Raw genomic sequence first — 27,319 nt, forward strand, 5'->3', positions numbered from 1 at the left:
CAGGCTTAGGGAAGAAAACTCGGAGCTCAATGGATTGACTGAGGTGAAACTAAGACTACTGCAGGTAGAAGTCTAGGATTAGACGAAGAACCGATTTGTCTTTATGCATTTGATTGCTGGAATTGAGGTAGAATGGTTTTAAAATGTTGTATTAGAGCGTGATTGGGGTAAGCTAAACGCAACTGTGTGATGAGGATTGCTTGCAAGTATGGTTGTAGTTGAGCAGGCTGAAGGTAACTTTTGGGGACAATGATGGTGAACCCTAAATTGTGGACCAGATTCACTATAAACTGAATGTGTTGACATTGTTGATGGCTGCAGCCTTTGAAGAGCCATTCGTCTAGGTAAGGGAATACGTGAACGTTTTGCTGTCTTGGATGTGCTGTGGCTACTGCCAAGCACTTCGTGAAAACACTAGGTGGGGTAGTGACCCCTAAACATAAGAACTTTGAATTGGTAGTGTTTTCCTGCTATGACAAACCAGAGGTATTTGAGGTGAGCATCCAGGATGTATGGATAGATGAAAGTAAGCATCCTTTAGGTTATTTGTGGCCATAAAGTCGTCCTGTTATAGAAGGTAAAAATGGAACCTTGTAGACTGGCCATAAGAAAGTATTCTGATAGGATGTAGTGATTGAGACGTCGGAGGTATAAGAGTGGTCTTATTGACCTGTCCTTTTTTGGAATCAGAAAGTAGAGAGAATATACTACTGTGTCTTATTGATGACAGACTGGCCACTTTGAGAAGAAGGGCTTTGACCTCTTGTTTGAGAAGTGTTAGGTGACCCTGTAATAACCTGTGAGTGCAAGGTAGGATGTTGTGAGGTGTGGTAATGAGTTCCAGACAGTAGCCATGTTGGATAATGGCTAGTACCCACTGGTCTGTTGTAATGGACTACCAGAGTGGGTGAAAAGATTGAAGTCTTCCCCCGACAGGTGTTGTGTGGTCTGCGGGAAGGATTGGATAATCACTGTTTGGCAGTGGATGTTGCTCTGCGTGCTGAGGGGCCCCTGCCCCTTCCTTTATCATTACCATGTGTGAAGGAGCCCCTAAAATACAGTGGATTGACACTGCTTTTGCTGAGAGGTTGAGGCATCTGTGGTGGTGAATTTATATCCAAACTTGTAGCCGGAGCGACAAAAGTAGCCTTTAAGTGTAGTAGTTTGTAAGACTCCCATAGGTTTATCAGTGTCTGTGTCCTTCATTTGATCTAAGGTGGTGTCCATTTGTGGGCCAAAAAGATAGTTTTTTGTTGAAGGGCATGTTGAGCACTGCTTGTTTGACTACCGGCTTTAAGTCAGAACATCTGAGCCAAGCGTGTCTCCTAAGGAGCACACTTGCCGTGTAAACAGCCGCTAGAGGTATCAATACATCTAGGGCACATTTTATGGAATTATTGGTGATGGTCTGACTCTCTGTAACAATTTGTTGTCCTCTTTAAGAGGGTCCTCAGGGAGATACTGTAGTAGCTCCTCCATTTCATCCCAATGGGCCCTAACATAACGTGCAAAAAGTGCCTAAGGACTTGGCAATCCGCCAGTGATTAGCTGCCTGCGATACTACTCTTTCCCCGGCTGCGTCAAAACGCTTTCTCTCTTTTTGAGGAAGTGGCGTGTCCCCAGTTGCGTGGCTGTTCTCGCTTACGAGCAGTAGTGACAACTAAGGAGTCTAATGGTACCTGAACCCGTATAAATAAGGGTTCTGACGGAGCCGGTCTGCATGTTATATCTACCCATAAGGTAATAACTTGGGCACGGACTGGCTCTTTGGAAAAAGACTTCCTCTTTGATATCCTTTCATCCACCCACAAAGATACTCTTTTTGCCTTTACTTCCTGGCATGTTACAACAACTGACAACCTCTTCAAAGACTCCTTGTGTAGCTCACCCCACAGTAAGTTGCTGCTCTAGCAAGGACCTGTTGGTCAGCACTAGCATCTTCAGGAGGGGAGGGGCGGACAGGATAAAGATCCAGATCATTTGGTCTTTTGGGATCTGTATCATACGTGTCCCATGGGTCAGGATCCCTAATGGCTCTCCCATACCCCCAGTGTTTGTCCTCGGTACCCTGGAGGTGTAGCATCGAAAGGGTTGTGATGTGGAGATGTAGGAGAAGGGGAAGTGGCGGTGGCGATGATGGTGGGGGAGGAGGAAAACAATGATTATGATTAGCAACTCACACGCTACCCTCACAATACAGAAGTGGGTAGTTTGTTACACCTTAGCTGAATCCTGGGTAGCTTTGGCTTTGAGTAGTCAGACTTAAACAAAGAAACAAGTGTAAAGCCTTTATAAGTACCTAAACAAAAAAATAAAGTCACACAACACAAAATAAATCGGACACCAGTTTATAAAAATAGATCTGATTTTTGTGACACATAAAATAACAAAATCAACCGGAGGGTTCCAGAGATCTAGATTTGTAAGTGAAACATAAATCACAGCTCTTCATAATAAATGTAAACAAGCATTGGCAACTACCACAGCTAACTTTTAAAGAGTTGTGTTGGAGTACTCTGGCCCACTTAGGGTGATCAACACCGACAGGGAAGTGGTCAAGGGTCTCAGTAAGGATTTGTAGGACAGTTACTTTGTCACCAAAGCAGTTTCCAGTTCAGTTCCATTTTCTCTGGGCAAACGGCCATAAACTATAATGGAGTGGCACTGATGCAATGGATACAGAATGTTGAGGATGCTGTGTGGTCGACGGGGGGCTTCCTTGGGCTACTTCTCAGTACATGGTCTTGGTGGGGCAACTATGGCCACATGGGGCTATGTTGCTTGAAGTCCTCTTGGCTTCAGCAAAAATCCAGCTGTCACTAAGCTACTGGTCTACGATCACAGCAAAACCAGCAGCTCCCTTTGGTAAAGGCTGGTGTCGGTCCTGGGTGACCAAACTGCACTCCAATGACTCCCAGCTCCAGCAGACTGGGCTGTTGGAGCATTGAGACTTGGTGTAACAGCTGTACGTCGGTAGTCAGTGGCGACAGGCAATTCTGGCAACTTACTAGCCAGGATGGGCTTCCTCAGCTTTTGTGGCCGTGGTACTGTAGCAGGAAGTCAGGCAACAGACTCTTAGAGCCCACCTCTTGTCTGGGGCTCAGGAGCGACTATTCCTCATGCCAGGCAAAGGCCTCTTTTCCTAGCCCAAGAATCAGTAGGTGCAGTCCAGCTGTGGGTGCCAGGTTCAGGGAACAGCATGGCTGTCCTTCTTTGGCCTCTTTCCAGTCCAGATGTGATGTGAGGCCTGGGTGCCATATTTATGCCCAGAAAGCACACTCAGGGAATGTGGCAGTTACTAGACAATTGGCTACCAGGACCTTTCCGGCCAGATAACGGCTTTTGCAATGTATAACAAGGAGATGGATGGAATGCTTGAATTAATTTCAGCCACTGGCAAATTATCCGGCTGCAGTCCAATCAATAATTTTTTGACCACCATGCCACCTCAGTTTGGACCCACTTCCAAGATGGCAGGGCCACTATCGGCATTTAAAGCTTGGTAGCCCACCCTAGAAGTATGGCCACCCGAGAGCTACACATCAAAGGAAAAAAACTGTTTGGCAACTGCCCTCCCATTTCTCTCTCCCCGACGTCAACCAGTCTACCTGAACAAAAGAGCAGCCCCTCTCGTATGGGTCCACAGTTTACCCTTCAAAGTCGGCTTCCCCTTTTGGAACTTGCCTTTTGGGCTCACACCCTATGAGGCTTCCTGCCAGGGAGAGCTAACACCTCCACTAACAGCAGGCCTCTATTTTTTCTGCTCTTGGGAGTCATTCACACTTCTCCCCAGGAGGGCAGAAGAAGGCTGTCTGGTGGCCATCATCTGCAAATGGCCACTGGAAAACTTGGGCAACAGAGTGGCAACTTTCTAAAAATTAATTTTCTTTAAAAGTTACACTCAATTGGACTTGGGCATCAAGTCGAGTTTAACATAATTATTTCGATACCTTAAAGTACCAACTTTAGTAGTGCCTTTCAGAAGTTAGAACAGTTGAGTTGTCCGCATCTTAACCTGTACTTGCGATGAAGCTTCTAGCCTTTCACAGTAAAAAAAAAAAAAAAAACAAAAAGACTATTTGGAATTTTTACTGTTAGGTCACATAAAAGTAAATGTCCAATTTTTTAAATAGACAGCACCCGGCACCCTGTACTAGGGCTTCATAGGCATGCTATAGGGGATAACATATATTAGCAAACATTGGCAAAGCCAATAGGTCTCGCCTATGCAAGGAGAGCTAATGGCATTGCTAATAATTTTTATTTTTTTTGCCATGTTGTACTCCAGCATGGCAAAAAGTTAGTGGGGTACGGAGAGTAGAGTGTTGTAAAGTGGATTAGAGTGGAGTGTTATGGGGCGTACATTGTCATAGAGTGTCAGAGTGGTGTAAAGTGTCATGGAGGGAGTAGTGTCAGAGTGGAAGAGCATTGAGTGGAGTGGAATGGAATGTTGTAGAGTGGTGTGGCATTCAGTGTCGTGGAGTGGCATAAAGGGTGTTGCAGGGAGTAGAATGTTGTAGAGTGGAGTGACTAAATAGGAGTATACTGTTGTAGAGTGCAGTTTCAAACTGGAGTAGAGTTGTAGAGTTGAGTGGAGTGAGTGGAGTGGCATAGAGTTAAGTGGGGTAGAGTGGAGCACTGTGTCGTAGATTGGAGTGGCGTAGAGGGAGTTGCATAGAGCACCGAAGAGTGGAGTAGTGTTGTAGAGTGGCAGAGAGAGGAGAACAGTGTCAAAGAAGAGTACAGTTTAATGGAGTAGAGCATCAGAGTGGAGTATCGTAGGGTGGAGTATTGTGGAGTGGAGTGCCGTGAAGTAGAGTGGACCAGAGTGAAGTGGAATAAAGTACAGTGGTGCAGAGTAGGCTGGGGTACAGTGCACTGGTTTTGAGGAAAGTGGCGTAGAGTTCATTGGCGTAGAGGATAGTGAGATAGAGTAGATTGGTGCGGAGTAGATTGCAGTGCCATAGAGTGCAATCGGGTAGAATGAAGTGGTGCCGAGGAGAGTAGGGTTGTGTAGAGAAGATTGTTTCAGAGTAGTGGCGTGGTGTAGGCTATAATGAAGTGGTGCACCATAGAGTGCAGAGGAGTAGAGTAGCATTGAGTACTGTGGCATAGAGCAGAGTGGTGTAGAGTGCAGTGGCATAGAGAGCAAAGGTGCAGAATAGATAAGAGTGGTTTAGAGTGGATTGAGGTAGACTGGAGTGGCATAGAGTGTAGTGGTGTTGAGTGCATTGGTGTAGAGTGTAGAAGAGTGGCATATACTGCAGTGGTGCACAGTGGCGTTGAGTACAGTGGTGGAGGGTGCATTATAGCAGAGTAGATTGTTAGAGTGCAGAGTAGAGTGTCAGAGTTCAGAGGCATAGAGTACAGTGGCAAAAATGGCGGTGGTGAACGGCAGAGTGGATGGAGTGCACTTGCATAGATTAGAGTAGTGCTGAGTAGAGAGGCTTAGAGTGAAGTGGTGTAGAGTGAAGTGTCACAGTGCAGTGGTGCATTGTAGATTAGAGTGGTGTGGAGTGCGTTAGTAGAGTCCAGTGGTGCAGAGTGGTGTAGAATATAGGGCATACAGTCCAGTGGTGCAGAGTAAATTGGCGAAGAGTATAGTGGCATAGGGTGCACTGGTTTTGAGTAACATGGCGTAGAGTGCAGCGGGGGAGAGTGGAATGGAGTAGAGTGGAATGGAGGTGCGCAGAGTGCAGCGGGGGAGAGTGGAATGGAGTAGAGTGGAATGGAGGTGCGCAGAGTAGAGTGCCGTGTTGTAGAGTGGAATGGTGAAGAGCGGAAGTGGCGTAGGGTGCAGAGGCATAGAGTAAGAGTGTAGTAGAGTAGAATGGAGTGCAGTGACGCAGTGGCATAATGTGGAGCCGTGCAGAGTACAGTGGAGTATGCATGGTATGGTACACCCTGCCATTACAGACAACACATCAATTGAAATGACCATTACAGTTGCATTTACCACTACCATTGCAGTTTTATTGATAAAGTATACAGTGCACAAACGATAATGTGCGGAAATGTCACCAACTAGTGTATTCATTTGTTTTGATCGTATCAAAATAATTGTTTCCACCACAGTTCCAAATTATCGAAAAAATGAGCTTCATTTGGGTCTTCCATATCCTGAAATATCTGCACAGTTCATTTACAGATATTTAAATGTTTTGTGCTAGAAAAAAAATATCATATAGCACACCCAGAGTAGCCAGGTAGAAAAAAATAACATCCTACAGCCATTCTACTCACATGGGTACCCATCATGGTTGTCACATGAATACTCTCGCTTTGAAATCAGAGAAAGAGAAGTAAACACCAAGCTCCAGGAAAGACAGATTCTCAGGGGCGGTGGGTGACATTTGAAAGTGGTGAGGCGCAAATTTAGTTGCACCGTAGCGAGCGAGCGAAGCGAGCGAGCCCGAACCCCTAAAGGGGGGTTTGGGGGTTTAACCCCCCCCAAGAAAATTTTGAAAAAAAAGAAGAAAAATCGTGCATTTTCAAGCAAATTTGAGAAAGCAGGATGGTTAATAAAGCAATTGTGAAAGTGCAGTTATTACATTAATAGATGGCATAACATAGGTAGCTGCTTATTCAGTATAACCACAGAGCTTCTTACATTTCGTCCTATTACGCTCAGGTGCTGAATTAAGACTATAAGACTTTCATGAAAATCTCAGCTCTAAGAGTAGAAGAGGTTGCACAGCAGTTGGGAAACAGCCTTCACAAAGCATTAGGAAAATGACAGGCAATTACTTGAAAGCAATGCATCAAGTAGTAACTTAAAGCAATGCATCCAGCAAAACAGTGCATGCAGTCAACCATACAAAAGTAAACTAAATCAAGTGTGAACTTGTGAACCTTCACTTTGAAAGCAGGGTGCTAGTCAACAGGCCAGTCACATACATTTAAACTGAAGAAGAGTACACCTCAGCATGCAGGCACCAACATAAAAGCACCAAGCAAGTCAAACAGTTTAATGAAAGAAAAATGAAAGCAATACATCCAGCAAACTAGACAGTGACTCAAAAAGTAAACTGAAGCAAGTGCACCCTAAAAGGAATGTGCAGTCATAAGTCAGACATTCACATAAAAGCAACTTACCAAGACACCCAATCAATTACATGGGAAAAACTTGAGCCAATGCACCCAGAAAACCAGACCAGCACACCAAAGCATCTCACCCCTGATTGGATGGCAGCTGTGCTCTTAGGGTCACCCCTCAGTTTTTTGGCAGGGTTGAGCACCCCCCAGTTTTATGCCCTCTGCGTCTGAAGGGGAGATAGGCAAAAGGGGTCATAATGGGACATCTGGCACAGCCACTTTGTAATCGAGGTCACCCACCCAGCTCAAGACTGAGTTACAGGCTGATCTTAAATCTTTAAACAACCACAAGGGTCTCCAGCTAGTTGGTTCTTGAGCCAAAAGAGTCCTCAGCTCACTGGGAGTCTTTACATCGTGCCTGAGATGACATGACAATGTCCCTTAATCCGGAGCAACTGTGGGGACTGGTCTGGATCTGACTTGGTACGAGCAGGATACAAAAAGTAACGGGTAGGTGGCCTATGAGCTGTGTTAAATCACTCGTTAAATTTTAGGCAAAATGTTTAGTTTGACTTTTAAGGTGGACGGATTTCATGAGTACACTTCTGAAAAGCTTGATCAAAAGTCCTATTGCCCTTCAAGAATCTAGTCTTAGCCTTGATCAGAAGCCCCTTCCTGAAGTTTCTGGATGACATCACCCAAAGAATTTACCAAGGCAATCCAAGAGTGATATTAGGTAATAATTCACATGATCAAAGACAACACCTTTATTGCATCTTGAGACAAATTTCCCATCTTTTAAAAGTGTCCTATCAGCACTGAACTATCTACTGGCTCTCATACCACAGACCAGCATCAATGGTTTCAGGTCTTGACGCAAGGACTAGCAGTCTGTCATCCTGCAGTGAAGCTTTGCGAGATGCAATTTCACAGCTCCACACCTTTCTTTAGCACTGCCATCGCCTATCCACTCTGCAAGCACCAGCAGATGCTCATGTTCCTGCATTCCCTGCTAGACAGTCGGCATCTTACCTATGGGAGTTGGGATTGCTCATAAGCATCAACAGGATGTGCAATCCTCTTGGGCCCATGCCTCACTTCACTTTTGTGAGTTAGAGATGGACTCTATTTGGGATCTCCCCTGGGTTCCTCTAGGGCTGCACCAAGCTAGGCACCAACCTAAGTGTGTCCAGAGGCCTGTTAAATATTCACAAACATATATGTCCATGATCCATGAGTGCAGACTAGGAACAATTGTAAAACAATTGAAGATCCATTGTGGAGTTCAAATTTGAGTTATTGTGCCCTGGCTGGGCTCACAGTTTTAAAATTAGTGCAATGACAAGTGGCAGGGAAATGTGATTTGACATGTAGGAAATCTACTTCCATATACCAGCAAAGTCACTCCTAACTGTTTTAAGTCCACAGGCATGGGTGCCCAATATATAAATACTAGATATATTAAATATCAAGGAAACATTTTTCCCCACAGTCAACAGCTACACAAGGCCTTTTGCCACGCTGTAGTCAAAAACAAATTTTTCATTACCAAGCCCCACTGTAAATTAACACTTAATGGCATAACAAATCATACAAGAAAACGAATAGAGAAATACTTCAAAGTTCTTTTTTACCGCTTATTAATTTTCAATTCATTGAAGAAAGTACATTTTTGTAAGTATAGTGGAACTCAAAATGTGAAAAACTGTACTTTATGCTGGCTGTCAAGGAACAAACTGGATTTTGTCAATCGCGACCACATAACAGGGAGGAATTATCTGGAGTGCGATTAAACAAATGGAAACACTGCTACAACACATCTACTTTTTGAACTGTAGATCCCAGTGGGGTTCTCATGCAATGAAACCTGTTCATACAGTCGACTAAGACTTTCCGGTTGCACCAGCTGGAGGGAAAAGCAGGTTTATCACAGAGGCAGGGTACCTCATTTCATCAGAGTTGTGTAAGGAAACCCAAGGCTTTTGCAGAGCTCCTATAGGCCTCCCTTCTCTGAAGGAGGTCCAGCTTACAACTTAAGACCAGTCCATGGACGATCTGGAGAGATGGAGCGAGACCCAGTGTCTGGAAGCCTGTCCTAAAGATCCAAGGGCTGTATGAAACACCACAAGTGACTTTCCCACTAAAAGGGGGCGTGTGTGAATTAGTCCATATTTTCACCTCTAGAGGACTAGCTTTATAATACAAGGTTGTCTTGAGATCACTAAGGATCTGGTGTTTAATTATATAACTAACGCAATCGTCCCTATTAAAAAGTGATTAAACATTTGTTTGTTTGAATTTACTCAAGGATTAAAAAAAATCCATAAATATGAACCATCATTAAATAACAAGGTGCAGTGAGGTGAACAAGTGTGCTCGGTGCTCAGGCAAAGAGTGACACACATGTAATGTACAACAATATCGGTGTATCACTAATTAAGAACTAATGACCCTCAACAAACAATAATAAATTATAACAGAGGAGGTCCTCGTCTAAAAATTAACAACCTATAAAGGCTTACTTTGCCGGAAAGTAGTCTTCAACCAAGAGATTAAGGGGTATAATATCAAGGGCTTTGTGCCACCTTTGAACATGCAGGTGGGGCAGGGCAATGCAAAACCTATAATGAAATGTTCCAAGCCATTTAAGGCCACCTGACATGGCCCTGTTTGGCTTGATAAATCTGGAGTAATCAAAGACAGCGCAAGTCGCAGACATGCATTACTCTGCCACAGGGAGGTGTTGCATGGGTGTAGCGTGGGTGTACCCATGCATCCACCAATGGCTTTTGAAGCATTCCCACATTTACCAATATTGATAGACCTGGGAATCTGTCACAATGCTATGCCTTTCCATCGGAGGCCTACCAAGGAGAAATATCTTTCTTTCTCCTCTTTCTATGAATGTTGGAGCACATGTATAAAGAGGATAGGTGCCTCCGAATCAATCCTGCCTGTATCACAGACACCGCTGCACAATGGTGCAAGGGTGCCTGCGTTGTCACTAGGCAGCAGTTTGTTACATATGTCGTATTTTTGCCCTCTCCCTTTCACGCAGTGCAGAAAGGTGTCTTCCTGTGTTGCATGAAATAATTATAAATATGGCCCTAAATGCTCCAACACAAAAAAACTCCAACCACAGGTTGTAACTTCGGCTACACTTTTTTCCTGTTTTTTCAGAGTAGAGCAAAGTTTCAGCTGAACAATTTGAATAGAGGTCTGTAGCATAAGATAATTTTAGTTATTTAAAGTACAAGTTCAGTGCCAATGGCTTTGAATCATTCAAGTCACTGAAAGTAGTTTTATCCAGGCATGTGCCGATTATGAATTTGAAGGCTGAGCTGATGATTTGATGACGAATCCGAAGTCCTAATTATTTATAACACCAAGTCTCTGGCAGTAGCAACAAACAGGCTTACTTGTATTTTATCTGACTGTATATTGATTAAATGACCTCGATTACAAGTTAATCAGAGTGGAATTCCCATGCAGAATGCCTCTCCTTTCAATCATTTATGGGCTGTTTTCCCACACCTGGGAACAATGAACCTGATTTTGTCATAGGGATTTGTCAGATAAAATCACATTGGAAATAGACTGTGATGCAGCCTGACCCGATTCCCAGGACCCTCCCCAACCCCCCCCAAAGCACAAGAGGCTTGCTAAGCAGTGTCCTCTTTTTTCCTCTCCCACAATACCCCCCCTCCCCCCAGCCTAGCCCCCACCACACGGGTTCACGTTTAGTAGCTCAATGTGAGTGCTAATGGCAAAACCAGGTCTGCACAGTTTGTCTCCATTCTGAGGGGATTCATGATGTGATGTTACCATGCATTACTGATGTTTACATGTGCGGGGGTTCTACTCCGACAGGATCGTATATCACTTATCCAGGGCCTTAACGGTGAAAATCGTTTAAATAAGATTTAGATGAAATTGAAATGTGACCAACACTCTCCCTGGGGTCAGGCACTAATGCCTGGGCTGATCAAGGGCCACCTCGACCTGGGCCAGCTGGCTTGGACTGGCGCTAAACCCCCCAACACCAACCAACCTTCCTCTGGTACCTGAGAGAGTGTGTCCCTCTTAGGAAGATCCTTCTTTCACTCATTGTTGAAAGGAGGACCTTCTTTTTACAACAGTTTTGGGTTAGCTGGAAAGAGTGCAAATTCTTTTGCAATGGTGTTTACTGGTAGATGTATTGTAGGGAATGCGTATACCTTGCTTTTCTTTGAGGGAGGGAGGGAGCTATCGAGAGCAGGGAGATGGCAGGACAGTGGGCAAGCACCCCAGGGCTCGCATCTACTGAAGACTTCACAGCTCCTGCTCACTCTCTATGCGCTCTTGAACTTCCCATCAGGTTCATCTGAGCTATATCTAATTAATCACGCGATAGGCGCATTTTAGCTGGAGCGATAACTGCTGTCAGTGCCTCAGACTGTCAGACCAATGTAATCTGAGAAACAGCTCTGCTATCCAAAGCCTCAGCCTGTGAAATATTCTCCTGTCCAAGGTCTGATCTTGTAAATTCGGTGTTACCCTGTAGCTCTGCTCTCTGATGCCTGAACCCATATGTCCCGTCCAGACCTTGAGATACGGATCGCTTGTTTCTCCGTAGGCAGCTTTCTGTAGAGTGTAAGAGATACACCTCCTGTTTGGAACCACAGACTCTGTACTCCGATGGACTTTGAGGGGCAGTTCTGTGAATTGCTGCCTCAACCTGTAACGTTTGTGAAAGGTGCACTATTACTCTGGTGTCTAAAAGCAAAGCTATAAAATTGGCAGAACGAGAGATAGCTCTGTTGTTTGGTGGGCAGGCAAGAGCATTGCGGAATCTGGGAGACAGCTCTGCTGTCAGAAACAGAGCCTGTTGGTGTGAGGATTCCGTGGAACGTTTCTGCCCTGTGAGGTCTGAATCCGTACTTACTGCAAGGCGATATTTCTTAAAACGTTTCTGGCGGTTAAAGGCGAGTATTCTCTTAAATGTTGGTCTTTCGAGAAAACCGTCCTGAAAACTCGCGTTAATAATCTTTGGTTTGCCCCTGACATTTTTTAAGGTGTTTTACGTGGCACCCCGCACATAATGCTGTATGTGCCTTACTCTGCCCATTGCTGTGATACATCCAGTTTTGACAATGCTTTTTTTCTTACACTCTTTTGAAATGTTGGACTGCTGAGAAAGTTTCCGTGGGTTTTACTTTCCGAGTCAATCTGAAAAGATGAGCTCACAATGGACCTTTTTTACTTGGAGAGGCGAGTGATATTTTATATGTTTGTGTTTCATGTCTTTTATTTATTAAGACGGGACCAGGATTCTTTACGTGGGCAGGCTACCGAAAACCACGAATTTAGTAAACAGTATAACAACAAGGCGTGGGAGGGAGAAATGAGACTTTCCTCGTTGTTCATGAACTTGAATGAAGACAACCATCTGTCCTTCGACCCATTCACATCATAGTCAGTTGCCCTGGCAATGGGCACGTCAGAGATGGCTATAACATTTTGAACTTCAGTGCATTTTATTATGGTTAAAGGCAGCGAAGAAAACAACACAGAGGATATCGGCTACAGGTGGAAAGTAATTCACGTTTCAAGGCGCAAATGAAGTAGTCCACGCTCAGATTCTCTCTCAGAAATCGCTCAGCAAAGACACTCCGATCAATCAATCAATCAGTGACACTTATTAAGCGCGCTACATACCCGTAGGGTCTCAAGGCGCTGGGGGGAGGGGGGGGTGCCGCTACTGTTTGAACAGCCAGGTCTTCAGCTTCTTCCTGAAGGAGAGGTGGTCTTGGGTCAGGCGCAGGTCGGACGGGAGGGAGTTCCAGGTCTTGGCGGCCAGGTAGGAGAAGGACCTTCCTCCTGTAGTCGCTCTTCGGATGCGGGGGACGGCGGCGAGGGCGTGGTTGGCTGATCGGAGGTGGCGTTTGGGAGCGTAGAAGTTGACTCGGCTGTTGAGGTAGCTCGGGCCTTGGTCGTGTAGGGCTTTGTGTGCGTGGGTGAGGAGGCGGAAGGTGATTCTCTTGTTGACGGGGAGCCAGTGAAGGTCTCTCAGATGTCCGGAGATGTGGCTGGATCGTGGGATGTCGAGGATTAGTCTGGCTGAGGCGTTTTGGATCCGCTGGAGTCTCTTCTGGAGCTTGACGGTGGTCCCGGCGTAGAGGGCGTTGCCGTAGTCCAGTCGGCTGGTGACGAGGGCCTGGGTGACGGTCTTCCTGGTCTCTGTGGGGATCCACCAGAAGATCTTCCGTAGCATGCGTAGGATGTTGAAGCACGCCGAGGAGACGCTGTTGACTTGCCTGGTCATGGCGAGGGAGGAGTCCAGGATGAAGCCCAGGTTTCGTGCATGGTCTGTCGGTTTGGGTGCGGTGCCCAGGGCGGGAGGCCACCAGGAGTCGTCCCAGGCGGAGGGTGAGGAGCCCAGGATGAGGACCTCCGTCTTGTCCGAGTTCAGTTTCAGGCGGCTGGTCGTCATCCACTCGGCTACCTCTCTCATCCCTTCGTGCAGGTTGGCTCTGGCGGCGGCGGGGTCGTTAGTCAGGAAGAGGATCAGCTGGGTGTCGTCGGCGTAGGAGATTATGCTGAGGTGGTGTTTGCGTACGATGGCCGCGAGGGGGCTCATGTAGACGTTGAAGAGGGTGGGGCTCAGTGATGATCCTTGGGGGACGCCGCAGATGACTTCGGAGGCCTCTGACTTGTACGGTGGTAGGCGGACTCTCTGTGTTCTTCCGTCGAGGAAGGAGATGATCCATTCCAGCGCCTTGTCCTGGATTCCGATGTTGCTGAGGCGCCGTACTAGAGTGCGGTGGCAGACCGTGTCGAATGCCGCGGAGAGGTCTAGGAGGATGAGGGCCGCTGTTTCTCCATTGTCCATCAGGGCTCGGATGTCATCGGTGGCAGCGATGAGGGCGGTCTCGGTGCTGTGTTTGGCTCGGAATCCGGACTGTGAGGGGTCGAGGGATCCGTTCGTCTCGAGGAAGGCGGCCATCTGCTTGTTGACGGTCTTCTCGATGACTTTGGCTGGAAACGGGAGAAGCGAGATGGGGCGGTAGTTCTTGAGGTCGGTGGGGTCCGCTGTTGGTTTCTTGAGGAGAGCGCTGAGCTCGGCGTGTTTCCAGCTTTCAGGGAAGATGGCGGTGTTGAAGGAGGTGTTGATGATGTCTCGCAGGTGGGGTGCGATGACAGCGTCGGCTTTGTTGAAGACGTGGTGAGGGCAGGGGTCGGTCGGTGATCCGGAGTGGATGGAGTTCATCGTGCGGATGGTGTCTTCGGTGCTGATCGGGGTCCAGGCGTGGAGGGTGGTGGTGGGGGGGGGTGGCTGGTCGGTCGTGGTGTGCGTTGGTTGGTTGTTGAAACTGCTGTGTATGTCCGTGATCTTGTTGTGGAAGTATGAGGCGAGGGAGTTGCAGAGGTCTTGCGATGGGGTGATGTCGTTGTTTCCTGCGCTGGGGTTGGAAAGCTCTTTCACGATGTTGAAGAGTTCCTTGCAGTTGTGTGCGTTGTTGTCCAGCCGGTCCTTGAATGCTGTTTTCTTGGCGGTGCGGATCAGCTGGTGGTGTTTCCGGGTGGCAAGTTTGTAGGAGGTCCTGTTGTTCGTTGTCGGTTCCCTTTTCCAGACTTTCTCGAGGGCTCGGCAGTTCTTCTTGGAGCTCTTGAGTTCGTCGGTGAACCATGGGGCCTTCTTGCTGCCGGGTCTGCTAGGCGGGGTCCTCAGCGGGGCGAGTTCGTCCGCGCAGTTGCTGATCCACTTCGTGAGGTAGTCGGCGGCCTGGCTGGGGTTCGCTGAGCTGGCAGGAGGGTGTTGGCTCAGGGAGGTGGCGAGCTGGTCTGCTGTGATCTTGTTCCAGCTTCTGCGGGCGGTCTGTTGCTGGTGTTGGTGGGTCGTCGTTCTCTTGAAGGTGAAGTGGACGCAGCTGTGGTCCGTCCATTGAAGCTCTGTGGCGTGGCTGAAGTCGATGTCTGTGCTGGATGAGAAGACGGCGTCGAGTGTGTGTCCGGCGAGGTGGGTGGGGGTGGACACCAGTTGCTTGAGTCCCAGGTTGGCGAGGTTGTCGAGCAGGGTGCTGGTGTGGTGGTCGTTGTTGTTCTCCAGATGGAAATTGAGGTCTCCCAGGAGGATGTAGTCAGCGGAGGGGAGGGCATGCGGGCTGACGAAGTCGGCGATGTCCTCGCTGAATTGCGTGCGTGGTCCAGGGGGTCGGTAGATCAGGGTGCCTCTGAGGGTGGTGTTCGGGTTGGTGTGGATCTGGAAATGCAGGTGTTCGGCGCTGGTCAGGGTGTTGTCGATGCTGGTCGTGAGACGGATGGTGTTCCTGTGGATGATGGCGATGCCTCCTCCCATCTGGTTGGCGTTGCGGTCCTTCCGGACGATCTTGTAGCCCTCTGGGATAGCGATGGCGATGTCGGGAGCTGATGAGGCGTTCATCCAGGTCTCCGTGAGGAAGGCAACGTCAGGGGCTGTGGCGTCTAGGAGGTTCCAGAGTTCGATGGCGTGTCTGTGGACGGAGCGGGTGTTGAGCAGGATGCACTTGAGGTGGGTGCTGCTGGAGTTCGACTTGGCGGGTGCTGGTGCGGGGCTGGTCCGGTTGCAGGAGAACCTGCAGGCGTGGCAGCTGAAAGGTCCGTGGGTGCGTCTTGGAGTGGCTTGATGGCATTCTGGGAGTCGGCCGGTGTTGAGAGCGGTGAGGGTGGCGGCGGAGTACGTCAGGCGGGTCGGTCGGGGTCTTCGTGGGCCAGGGGTCCTGGCACTGGGCGCGGTCCAGGCGCGGACGGGCGTAGACGGGCGTAGACGGGCGTAGACGGGCGTAGACGGGCTTACCTTTGACGCGCCTTCGGCGCACAAACGGCGCGCCCGCTGCGCGTGACCGCTGCGCGTTCGCACGGTCGCCATTTAAGGCGAAGTGCGCGGGTGGGCGGAGCAGCTGGGAGGCGGGAGGCGGGGAGGGTTACAGAAGGCAAAAAGGGGCGGGGACAAGCGGCGGTGGCGGGAAGGGAGGGCGGGGGGCGTCGAGGTAGGCGGACAACAAGGAAGGAGGGCAACACGGAAGAAAATTACAATAAAGTACAAACAGGTATAAATGAACGCAAACAAACAGGGAAAAAGCTAGTTAATCCCAGACAAGCACAAATAACCGACAAAACAAGAAAAACCACTCGCAGCGGCGGGAGCCGGCAAAACGAGGCGGCAGCGAGGCAGAGGGCGGCAGGGGGCACACGCAGCAGCTGGTGGCCGTGCGGCGCGGGGGTGTCCCACAAGTGGGTCACACTCACCTGCGTCGCACGGTCGCCATTTAAGGCCAAGTGCGCGGGTGGGCGGAGCAGCTGGGAGGCGGGAGCGGGGAGGGTTACAGAAGGCAAAAAGGGGCGGGGACAAGCGGCGGTGGCGGGAAGGGAGGGCGGGGGGCGTCGAGGTAGGCGGACAACAAGGAAGGAGGGCAACACGGAAGAAAATTACAATAAAGTACAAACAGGTATAAATGAACGCAAACAAACAGGGAAAAAGCTAGTTAATCCCAGACAAGCACAAATAACCGACAAAACAAGAAAAACCACTCGCAGCGGCGGGAGCCGGCAAAACGAGGCGGCAGCGAGGCAGAGGGCGGCAGGGGGCACACGCAGCAGCTGGTGGCCGTGCGGCGCGGGGGTGTCCCACAAGTGGGTCACACTCACCTGCGTCGCACGGTCGCCATTTAAGGCCAAGTGCGCGGGTGGGCGGAGCAGCTGGGAGGCGGGAGCGGGGAGGGTTACAGAAGGCAAAAAGGGGCGGGGACAAGCGGCGGTGGCGGGAAGGGAGGGCGGGGGGCGTCGAGGTAGGCGGACAACAAGGAAGGAGGGCAACACGGAAGAAAATTACAATAAAGTACAAACAGGTATAAATGAACGCAAACAAACAGGGAAAAACAGGGAAAAACAGGGAAACAGGGAAAAAGCTAGTTAATCCCAGACAAGCACAAATAACCGACAAAACAAGAAAAACCACTCGCAGCGGCGGGAGCCGGCAAAACGAGGCGGCAGCGAGGCAGAGGGCGGCAGGGGGCACACGCAGCAGCTGGTGGCCGTGCGGCGCGGGGGTGTCCCACAAGTGGGTCACACTCACCTGCGTCGCACGGTCGCCATTTAAGGCCAAGTGCGCGGGTGGGCGGAGCAGCTGGGAGGCGGGAGCGGGGAGGGTTACAGAAGGCAAAAAGGGGCGGGGACAAGCGGCGGTGGCGGGAAGGGAGGGCGGGGGGCGTCGAGGTAGGCGGACGACAAGGAAGGAGGGCAACACGGAAGAAAATTACAATAAAGTACAAACAGGTATAAATGAACGCAAACAAACAGGGAAAAAGCTAGTTAATCCCAGACAAGCACAAATAACCGACAAAACAAGAAAAACCACTCGCAGCGGCGGGAGCCGGCAAAACGAGGCGGCAGCGAGGCAGAGGGCGGCAGGGGGCACACGCAGCAGCTGGTGGCCGTGCGGCGCGGGGGTGTCCCACAAGTGGGTCACACTCACCTGCGTCGCACGGTCGCCATTTAAGGCCAAGTGCGCGAGTGGGCGGAGCAGCTGGGAGGCGGGAGCGGGGAGGGTTACAGAAGGCAAAAAGGGGCGGGGACAAGCGGCGGTGGCGGGAAGGGAGGGCGGGGGGCGTCGAGGTAGGCGGACAACAAGGAAGGAGGGCAACACGGAAGAAAATTACAATAAAGTACAAACAGGTATAAATGAACGCAAACAAACAGGGAAAAAGCTAGTTAATCCCAGACAAGCACAAATAACCGACAAAACAAGAAAAACCACTCGCAGCGGCGGGAGCCGGCAAAACGAGGCGGCAGCGAGGCAGAGGGCGGCAGGGGGCACACGCAGCAGCTGGTGGCCGTGCGGCGCGGGGGTGTCCCACAAGTGGGTCACACTCACCTGCGTCGCACGGTCGCCATTTAAGGCCAAGTGCGCGGGTGGGCGGAGCAGCTGGGAGGCGGGAGCGGGGAGGGTTACAGAAGGCAAAAAGGGGCGGGGACAAGCGGCGGTGGCGGGAAGGGAGGGCGGGGGGCGTCGAGGTAGGCGGACAACAAGGAAGGAGGGCAACACGGAAGAAAATTACAATAAAGTACAAACAGGTATAAATGAACGCAAACAAACAGGGAAAAAGCTAGTTAATCCCAGACAAGCACAAATAACCGACAAAACAAGAAAAACCACTCGCAGCGGCGGGAGCCGGCAAAACGAGGCGGCAGCGAGGCAGAGGGCGGCAGGGGGCACACGCAGCAGCTGGTGGCCGTGCGGCGCGGGGGTGTCCCACAAGTGGGTCACACTCACCTGCGTCGCACGGTCGCCATTTAAGGCCAAGTGCGCGGGTGGGCGGAGCAGCTGGGAGGCGGGAGCGGGGAGGGTTACAGAAGGCAAAAAGGGGCGGGGACAAGCGGCGGTGGCGGGAAGGGAGGGCGGGGGGCGTCGAGGTAGGCGGACAACAAGGAAGGAGGGCAACACGGAAGAAAATTACAATAAAGTACAAACAGGTATAAATGAACGCAAACAAACAGGGAAAAAGCTAGTTAATCCCAGACAAGCACAAATAACCGACAAAACAAGAAAAACCACTCGCAGCGGCGGGAGCCGGCAAAACGAGGCGGCAGCGAGGCAGAGGGCGGCAGGGGGCACACGCAGCAGCTGGTGGCCGTGCGGCGCGGGGGTGTCCCACAAGTGGGTCACACTCACCTGCGTCGCACGGTCGCCATTTAAGGCCAAGTGCGCGGGTGGGCGGAGCAGCTGGGAGGCGGGAGCGGGGAGGGTTACAGAAGGCAAAAAGGGGCGGGGACAAGCGGCGGGAAGGGAGGGCGGGGGGCGTCGAGGTAGGCGGACAACAAGGAAGGAGGGCAACACGGAAGAAAATTACAATAAAGTACAAACAGGTATAAATGAACGCAAACAAACAGGGAAAAAGCTAGTTAATCCCAGACAAGCACAAATAACCGACAAAACAAGAAAAACCACTCGCAACTCCGTTGCCTAATGACGAGTTTTCTCTTACCAGCCTCTTCTCACTTTCAGACTGTCCTCTCCAGATTCGTGCCAGCAGAGAATGCTCTTCGGGCGTGCCTCGGAGCGGCACTCTCGCATTACTACCAGCAAGACTTTGAAGTCTCTTGTTCAGTGTGCATGACACGGAGTGGCCAAACCTGAAATATCCGAGCGTTTCATCGTTGCTGCCTCTTCGTGTTACTTTTAGCAAGTTGTTGTACTGCTTCTGCAATTCCGAGTGCGGAATGATTTACTGAAGTTACTTCGTCACGCGTGCACTTGTAAATAACGATCCCTTATATAAGTTATATTCCTCAAGAAACTGCGATGCTTCCGGTGCACTAGTCTCCACCATATCCTCAGTCTCGAATGCCGGGCCACCCCCACGCGCGGCATCCAATTAGATGCTGCGCCGGTGGACAAGCCAATCGGATTACTAGGGAGGGCACTTTTGCTGCTCGCCCTGTCGCCCTTAGGGAACCCGGGCTGAGGCAGCAAACGAGCATCCCTGGGTCCCACTGGGGAACTTACAGTGCGCATGCTTGAGAAAGTTATCAACTTTCTCAAGCATGCGCACTGTAAGTTCCTCAGCGGGACTGCGCACTACGGTCTGCTGCAGCCTGAGTGTGTTGTCACTCAAGCTGCAGCAGGCCACCCCCCTGCGCAATTCAGCGCAATGTATTTTATTTTCAGAGTCTAGAGATACGGCCGGCGGCCGCGATGGGGTCTACGCCCCTACGCCCCAATGGACGCACCGCTGCTGCAGATTCTGACATTTGACCTCAGTCTTTGAATGCACAGCAAATGCGACAAGAACAATATTAAAAACCTATTTACAGAAATCCAGTACTTGTGGAAGAATACAGTAAATAGGTTTTGTGCAAGAGAAGGGAGAAACTCAAGCTGGACAACTAAAAACAAATACTGCCAGCAAATTGAAAGCAAGCAAATGCGAGTTACAAACCACAAAGTCAATGGTAAGCTGGTAAACAATGGGCGGAAGGCATTCCTATGTTAGCTTTCTGCAGGCCCCCAAGATGTCATTAGCAAACCAGGAAGTTTGGGATTTGCTATTAGAATAAATGGCAAAGTCAAGTTAGCAGGTTAAAACGGTTTTGCAGTGGGAGACATGTTTTCACATTGTGACATCCAGGGTGGCACAATAAGTCAGTCTTAAGCAGGTTATATTTGGTTGCAAGATGATAATGATTTACAAAGACCACATCTATGGACTATCCAATAGGAGGGTAAGCAAGGGCATAAATATATTCCACATTAGGCCAACCAACAGCATACTAACGGCCTTTGGAATTAATTTACGGTAAGCTCAGCCTATATCTAGCTGGCAGCCATCTTTAACAAGCTTTTGAAATGCAATAGGTCTCTCATTAATGAGAGTTTGAGCTGTTGGCAATGCAATATCTTGAATTGCATATATTTGTTTAATCATTTGCGCCCATGTGGCGATTTCACATTCATGGAGGCTGCGCCCCTTGCTTTATACAGGCAAAGAGAACAGGATTTAACCCGTTAACCCAGGTGAGACCGGGTACAGTTTATATCAAAACACAATGTCTCAACCGGAAAACATTTAGAGAAGGCAATTTTTTGGTGGCAGAGGTCGCAAGGAAAGGAGAAGAACAAAGGGAGACCACAGCAGGAAAGGTGCAAGGAACAGGATTATTTTATATATATTATAAGTAGTTATATCAGCACTACGGTATATTTAAATAGAACAGTTACTATACCATACAAGTGCGCACTGAACGTGGGCGGCGCAGTGACATGGGTGAAATAACAGTGTGAACGGCGCTATAGAAAATTTAATAAAATGTGGTCAAATACAAAAATAATATATACACGGTCAATCTAGGTCTTGGATAAATTAATTTGACCACAATAGGAGCCAATGTTCTGAGCTGCGTAGTCAACGGCGTTTCAACCTGTTCAATTTCAGGTCATCATTAGGACAAAGGTCACTTGATTTGGGAGTAGTGCAGGGTGCAGCAAGAGTTGTCGCCTGGCAGGGTGGCGTAGGACGATCCAAACACGCCGAAACTGTCAAGGCAGAAGAAACCTGCTTAAATTGAAGCAAGGTCCTGCGTAGGACGGCACCAGGGGTGGAATCACGCCGGCAGTCCACGGGGTTCAGGGGTAGAGAATCTCTTAATTAGAAGTTTTTGGCAAAAAAATGGGCTGTTCACATCAATCAGCGGGGTCAGGTAATTCCGTTAAAGGAGACGATTAGTGATTTCCAAACTGGCAAGCCGGCCGGCTGACGAGTGAAGTGTCAGTGAATGCCGGAGGGGGCTTTAAACAAGCAGCATCTAAAGAAAGGGGCATGGCCGACATTAAAGTGAAACCGCGGCATGGGACCTAGTAATCAAACAAATATTTGCAATGCAATAAATGTCATGTTTGCAAGAGTTTAAGATATTGCATTGCGGCATTGGATGCTTTGAAAAAAAGCATCTGTTTGTCAAGTTGACAAACAGATGTTTGTTTGTTTTTTGCCAAGGGCGGGCCCTTCCTTGCCCGGGCTGGGCCACCCCTCTGACAATTCGGATCCCAACCCCACTAAAAGGTACGGTTTCTCTGACTGTCCTCTATGTCTGGTAAGCAGCACAGTATCAGGTTTTCAATGGAGCTCTGATTGAGTCGTCCTACCACAAACAGGACAAGTGGGGGTCACCTACAGTGGAGAAATAAAGTCTTGTACTTTTTCCGGCTGCCAGTTATCACAATCGGCTGCTGTTTCCATATACATTTACGGGACTAACTGGCAGCAGGTGTTGGGTTACTTGGATATTAGTTGGCCATGGGTAAGTGCAAGGTAGCTAACATCCTGCCAGCATCCGACTTTGGCTGGACAACTATCAACTGGTTTTTCGTGCGAGCAGTTAACTTGAATTCCCAAGAAATAGATCATGTTGAATGCCGTCTCTCTGCTGGTGGAAGGTCTGGGTGAGGGATTATCGGGTTGCCCAATGATGAAATAGACATACCCCGAGTAACTGAGATCCCAAGTAGGTTAGATAAAGGCCTTAGAACTACCGAACGTTTGGTCAATTCAACAAACAATGAGGCAATCCTATCCCCCACATACAATTTTCGTTAACCATCCCAATCCTTAAGGAAAAAGGGAAAGGAAATGCTTAGAAAACCTGTTATGCCCAGTGGTTCCAGGGGGCCACATGCGTCCAATACTTCAGCCCCCCAAACCATGGAGGTTAGGTCATTACCACATGACTTGGGGGGCTCACAACTGGTGTCACCAATGGCTGAGATCAACTCCAGATTGGCAGCATTGCTGGCACCAATGTTAGAGAAATTGGAGGCCTTGTTTGTTGAGGTCAAGCTCTGTACTGGCCCCTTTGCTATTTTCCTTGTGTATTAACTAGGTGGACCAGACCTTCCAAGCAGTGCATGCCAATGCTCCTCAAGTGGCTGAGCATTACACACCTGTACTTTTGTAAACAGACAATATCCTGCTGGCCAGGACTTCGGTGGGGCTGCAACATTTAATGGACGCCTTTGGGGATTTTATTGCTGCCAGGAAATTGACTATTAGTAAAAGTAAAACCTATACAAGGGCCTATGAGTCAAGGGTCAAAGGCAATCCTTTTTTATGGATAAATCACTGGTGACCTCTGTCGATACTTTTTTTTAACCTGGGCATCACTTTCTCCAGTAACGGTTCATGGAGTCATGAAATTACCAACATCAGGAGTAAAATGGACAGAAGCACCCATGGTATGTTTAGATTCTCAGCAAATTTGGGCTGTAGGCGGGTTAAAGAGATGACAGCAATTTATAGGGCAAGGGTTTCATCTATGGCAACATATGGGGCTGGTGTGTAGTAACCACAAAAGTAAAGTCCTGCAGATGGAGGAACATGGTTTCCTCAAACGCCTTCTCAACCTACCCACTTCAGCTTCTTCTGAGCATAGAGAAGTAGGGCTTCAGTACCTCACAGTTCTAGTTGCATCCCACCCTTTAATGCTCTGGCATTCTATATGGTCCAAAGAAGATACCAGTTTTACAAAATCAATTATTTTAGACTGTTTAACTCCGGACAATGTCATGAAGATCCCATGGTTAGGTTATGTTAGTCATTGTCCAGTAAATTATTTAAGATGTCCGTCCGGACTAATCCCCAAAAAAGTAACATCACTTGGTAAGTTGTTGATTAGAGAAACCTTTATGAATCATAGGAGGGAAGCTCGGCTTGACTGCGAGAGCCGGAAACCAACTGTAAAGTTTTATCTAACACTTACCTCACAAGCGGGCTGTCAAGATTATTTAATTTATATTCCCAATCTCATGCATCATTTTGTATTAGTCAGATTTAGATTGGGAATTGTCCATCACTTAGTTGTCTTCCCCAACATGAAAACCTGTCCTTTGGACACGATTCCTGCCTATGGGATGGACAGAGTAATCAGAGCAATGTGCACTTCATGCTGTTCTGTGGCTTTCATTCTGGTTTCAGAAATTACCATTTAAAACCACTTTTGCTCGCGAACGGCAGTGGTTCGCATCTTGCCAGAGTAAAATATTTGTCCAAGCTAAACGATGCCAGGGTTTGTCCTAATGTGGCACTTTATATTACTAACGCATTTAATACTCACAAAAGTATGTTGTACCGATATAGTGATGACCCAATAATGGTTTTAAGAAATTGTATTGTCTTTTTTTAAAACATATTTTATGTGTTTTTAGATGGGATCCATTTTTGCCCCGTGGTGTAGGTTAAGCGTCATCAGTTTTGCTTTTTTGTTTACCTTGATTTGATACTCTTTACAGATAATGTAATCAGTTTTTACGTATGTAAACTTCCATGTTTGTTTTATACATACCAAATAAAGCTTTTGAATCAAATCAGTAGTTATTTTGCGCAGGATGATTAGGTTGACTTAATTTTTGGTGATTTTATTTCAAGGTGGTAGTCTGTATGCTTTTTGATCAAATGAATGTAGCCTCACACTGCCGCATGACTGAAGTAAAATTAAAAGACCATTACCGAACCACCCTCCTAATTGTAAAGGGTGTTAAGTGCCCTGCAATGGCAGCGAGCGATCAGCTTCCTGCAGGCAGTGCCGGCACTGAAGATCAATCCCTGGGCATGGCTGCAGGCTCGAGGCTGCTGGCAAGCTGTGGCCAAGTGTGCGCGGCCTCAGCCTGAGGTGGCCTTGCCCAAAAGGCCGGGTGGCATGCTGCTGTCTGCCGCCATTCATCCTCTGCAAACTTAAAGATGTCCTTTACTTGGGCTAAGGCAGCTCATCTCTGTTCAGCAGCGGGCAGCTGCGGGGCTGGGCGGGGTACCAGTGGAGGAGGACTTCCACCGCTTTGTCCCGTATACAGTGCTTAATTTATGCAGGTGGTTGGTAGTGGAGGGAATTCATTTTTGGGAGACAAGAGAGTAATTTTTCTTCCACCACATGTTGTTTAAGAGCAAGAGAGAATTACAGAAAGGGAGCAAGAAGGCAGAGGAAAATAAGGGAACAGTGACAACTGAGATAGAAGGAATGAAAAATAACCTACAAGAGTGAGAGAATGAGACAGGAAGTATAGGTTGAGAAGCGAAAGAAGCATGATGTGGAAACAAAATTTATAAGCATTTAGTTTCATGAACACCTACATTCGGCAGCAGGAGTAATGGCCTCCTAAGAAAACGTTTGAACTCCTTGCTTAGGTTTATTTGTTTGCAAATTAAGCATGGCATATGTATTCAATGCCAATTGGTTTGTCCTAAATGGCAAGGAGGCAAGCAAAGCCAAATCGAAAAACTACACATGCATCAGATCTGGTAATGTGAAGACTAGCATTTGAACAGAGCTCAGCCAACTTAAACTATGTAACATGCTTAAAAAAAAAAAACAATGCTCAAATGGGTGTAATTTATATTTATATATTTCTTGATTTTGCTCACGAAAACCTGTCACTCATAGTCGTTGAAATGTAACTCATAATTACGCTGCAATTATGAAAATGTCACACATGGCAATCTGAAACCTAGGCATTGGTATAAAATAGGATTTCAAGGTTATGCACTTTAACAATCTCACCAGGTGATAAAGCATTTCAAAAAGCCTCTTGTCGTCCTAATAATTCAATGTTGACAAGGAACCTTCAGAAAGCTACACAAAATGAGACAAACCTGGCGTGGTTGTTCATTCACTCGCTGGGGATCAGATTTGACTTTGTTTAGCGGATGATTGGTAACTTTGGTTACAGGCTGTTTGAAGATAGATGCAGTTTGCCTTATTGGTAATGTCGTGTTTAAGTCCGGCTTACCCTATAAAAAGATAAATCTAGGTTACCATAAATCACATTCCCGCATCTGGGATATTTATATACTGTTGCTGATATAATTAATTCAGCAATCAATTATTTTGCGCAAATGAAGCCAAGTTTGATTCATAAAAAGTACCTTCAGAGTTTGAAAAGCATGCGTGTATGAAATTAACCATACTGTACAGTTGCACCAGGATTTTCTATGATAGAAAAAAATGTAAATCTTAAAAATGAGGTCACACATTCTTTCTAAGAATGTATAGGACGCCCCACAACTTACCTGCTATTTATGGCACTTACCTCTCCAAATTACAATTACAAAAATCTCTGTGCCTTTTCTTTTTCTATACAATAAACGGAGTTTAATAGGCGGTTAGAATACAACTTTACAAGACTAGAAGTTGTTATGCCATTTCTTTCTCAGAAATCCTCTTCATATTGACCACTGACCATTTCCTCACAATTTTGTTTCTAAAATAATTTCCTATGGGAACTATTCAGACACAGGGCAGTTCGCTGTAGTTGGATGTAACATGGTAAATCAATGCTGAGATATCAAATTCTAGATCTTTTAGCTGATCTTCTCATCGCAATAACTGTAATAAAGTCAAAAGACCATCTTAAACTTATTGGAAAAAGTGAAAATAATTGGACATCCTTGTAAATGCCCAGCAGTTTCATCATTCCCCAGTATGCTAAAATCAACATTTAATTCATACCAAAGATTAAACTTGAAAAATCTGTTCTCTAAAACCTCCTGGGGGACAAGATGGGATTAGGTCAACCTATGGGTTTCCGAGTACTGCAAGATCAAGCTTTCGATGTTGAGTACAAGCATCTTTAAAACCATTGTCTTCTGAAGTTAAAAGGATACTTCTTTGTATGTCCAAAAAATGGGGGGGGTCTTCTCTAATAATACTGTGCATTTCCATCGATTGTGTGCAATGAGGGTAGCTTGCAGGGCCTTTGCCAGCCCCTATGTGTCACTTGCCAATTCACATGGTTTCAACCTGTTCTTGCCGTTCTTGCCTTTGTGTGGATAACTGCTCAACTTAACTCCACGCCTCGCGGTACCCGCTGCGCGGGTCCCGCATCGCAGAGGGGCACTTTTCTCTCACCTGGGAGCTGCTGCTGGGGTGTAACAGGGGCCGAGGGCTGCGAGCAGAAGGGCTGGGACTCCATTTCCCAGGAGTCTCAGGACATCCCGCGCCCGCTCCACCTGGGCCGCTCTCCCTCACCGCCCCGCCCCCAACAATCCTCCCACCATCGCTACAGCCATAAAAGAGAGCGCGATTACCGCTGCACGGGAGTGCGCGGGAGCTCGCCGGGAGAAGCCCGGGACAAGGGCGGGACCGTCTAAGGCCGTCCAAGGACGATCAAGGTCGGGTTGGGTCCGCTCTCTTTCATTTGTGATCCCAGACCTTTATCATTTGATTGGTTTTAAGACGTCGTATTATATATTTAGTTGTTTATAGATAGGAATATCAATATACCGAATCCACATGATGTCCTTGCGTTCAGGGAAGGGTAGACAGGTAACTGTAAAAACGAACAATGGGAATGCCACTGGTACCTTAGATGACTTTATAACCCGGGCTATGGGGATTTTAGAAAAAGAAATTGCCCTTACTGAAAAGCGCTTGTCCTTAGATCTAATAACAGGAAAACGTTCCTCCTTGGGACGTATTGGTTCAACAATTACCCCCAATAAGGCTCCTATCTCTGATCAGAGTGCAGACAGCAACTTGGAGGCTAGTCCAAATCTAGTTGTAATTTCTGACTCACAGACAATCATGGTAGCAGATTTAGGGGATTCCCAAGATGAAGCACCTACACTCACTCCTATACCTATTCCATCAGGTATCACGGGGGATAGCACCCTAGACTGTAACTTGAGCAGTAATGGGCCCATCCCCACAGAAGCTAGAGCCGTAGACCGTGAGCGTGAATCTAACAATCCGAATAAACGGAAAAGAGGGGGGAATCACAAAAAAG

At 48.0% G+C, this 27,319-nt stretch overlaps 1 protein-coding gene across 3 annotated transcripts in view; it reads right to left on the reverse strand.

Annotated features, from left to right (window-relative positions):
* Nucleotides 1-27,319, reverse strand: part of MBD2 (methyl-CpG binding domain protein 2) — a 280,522-nt gene that overhangs the window by 124,101 nt on the left and 129,102 nt on the right. For 2 of the 3 annotated variants that reach the window (XM_086960397.1, XM_086960398.1), the window contains exon 3: nucleotides 25,188-25,325. The exons of the other annotated variant lie outside the window; for it this stretch is intronic. In XM_086960397.1, the coding sequence (XP_086816523.1) occupies nucleotides 25,188-25,325 (138 nt within the window). The remainder of the gene's footprint in view (nucleotides 1-25,187; nucleotides 25,326-27,319) is intronic. 3 annotated transcript variants of the gene reach the window in all.

Source organism: Lissotriton vulgaris, chromosome 3_1 (genome assembly GCF_964263255.1).
Source record: "Lissotriton vulgaris chromosome 3_1, aLisVul1.2, whole genome shotgun sequence".
Classification (NCBI taxonomy): Eukaryota; Metazoa; Chordata; class Amphibia; order Caudata; family Salamandridae; genus Lissotriton; species Lissotriton vulgaris.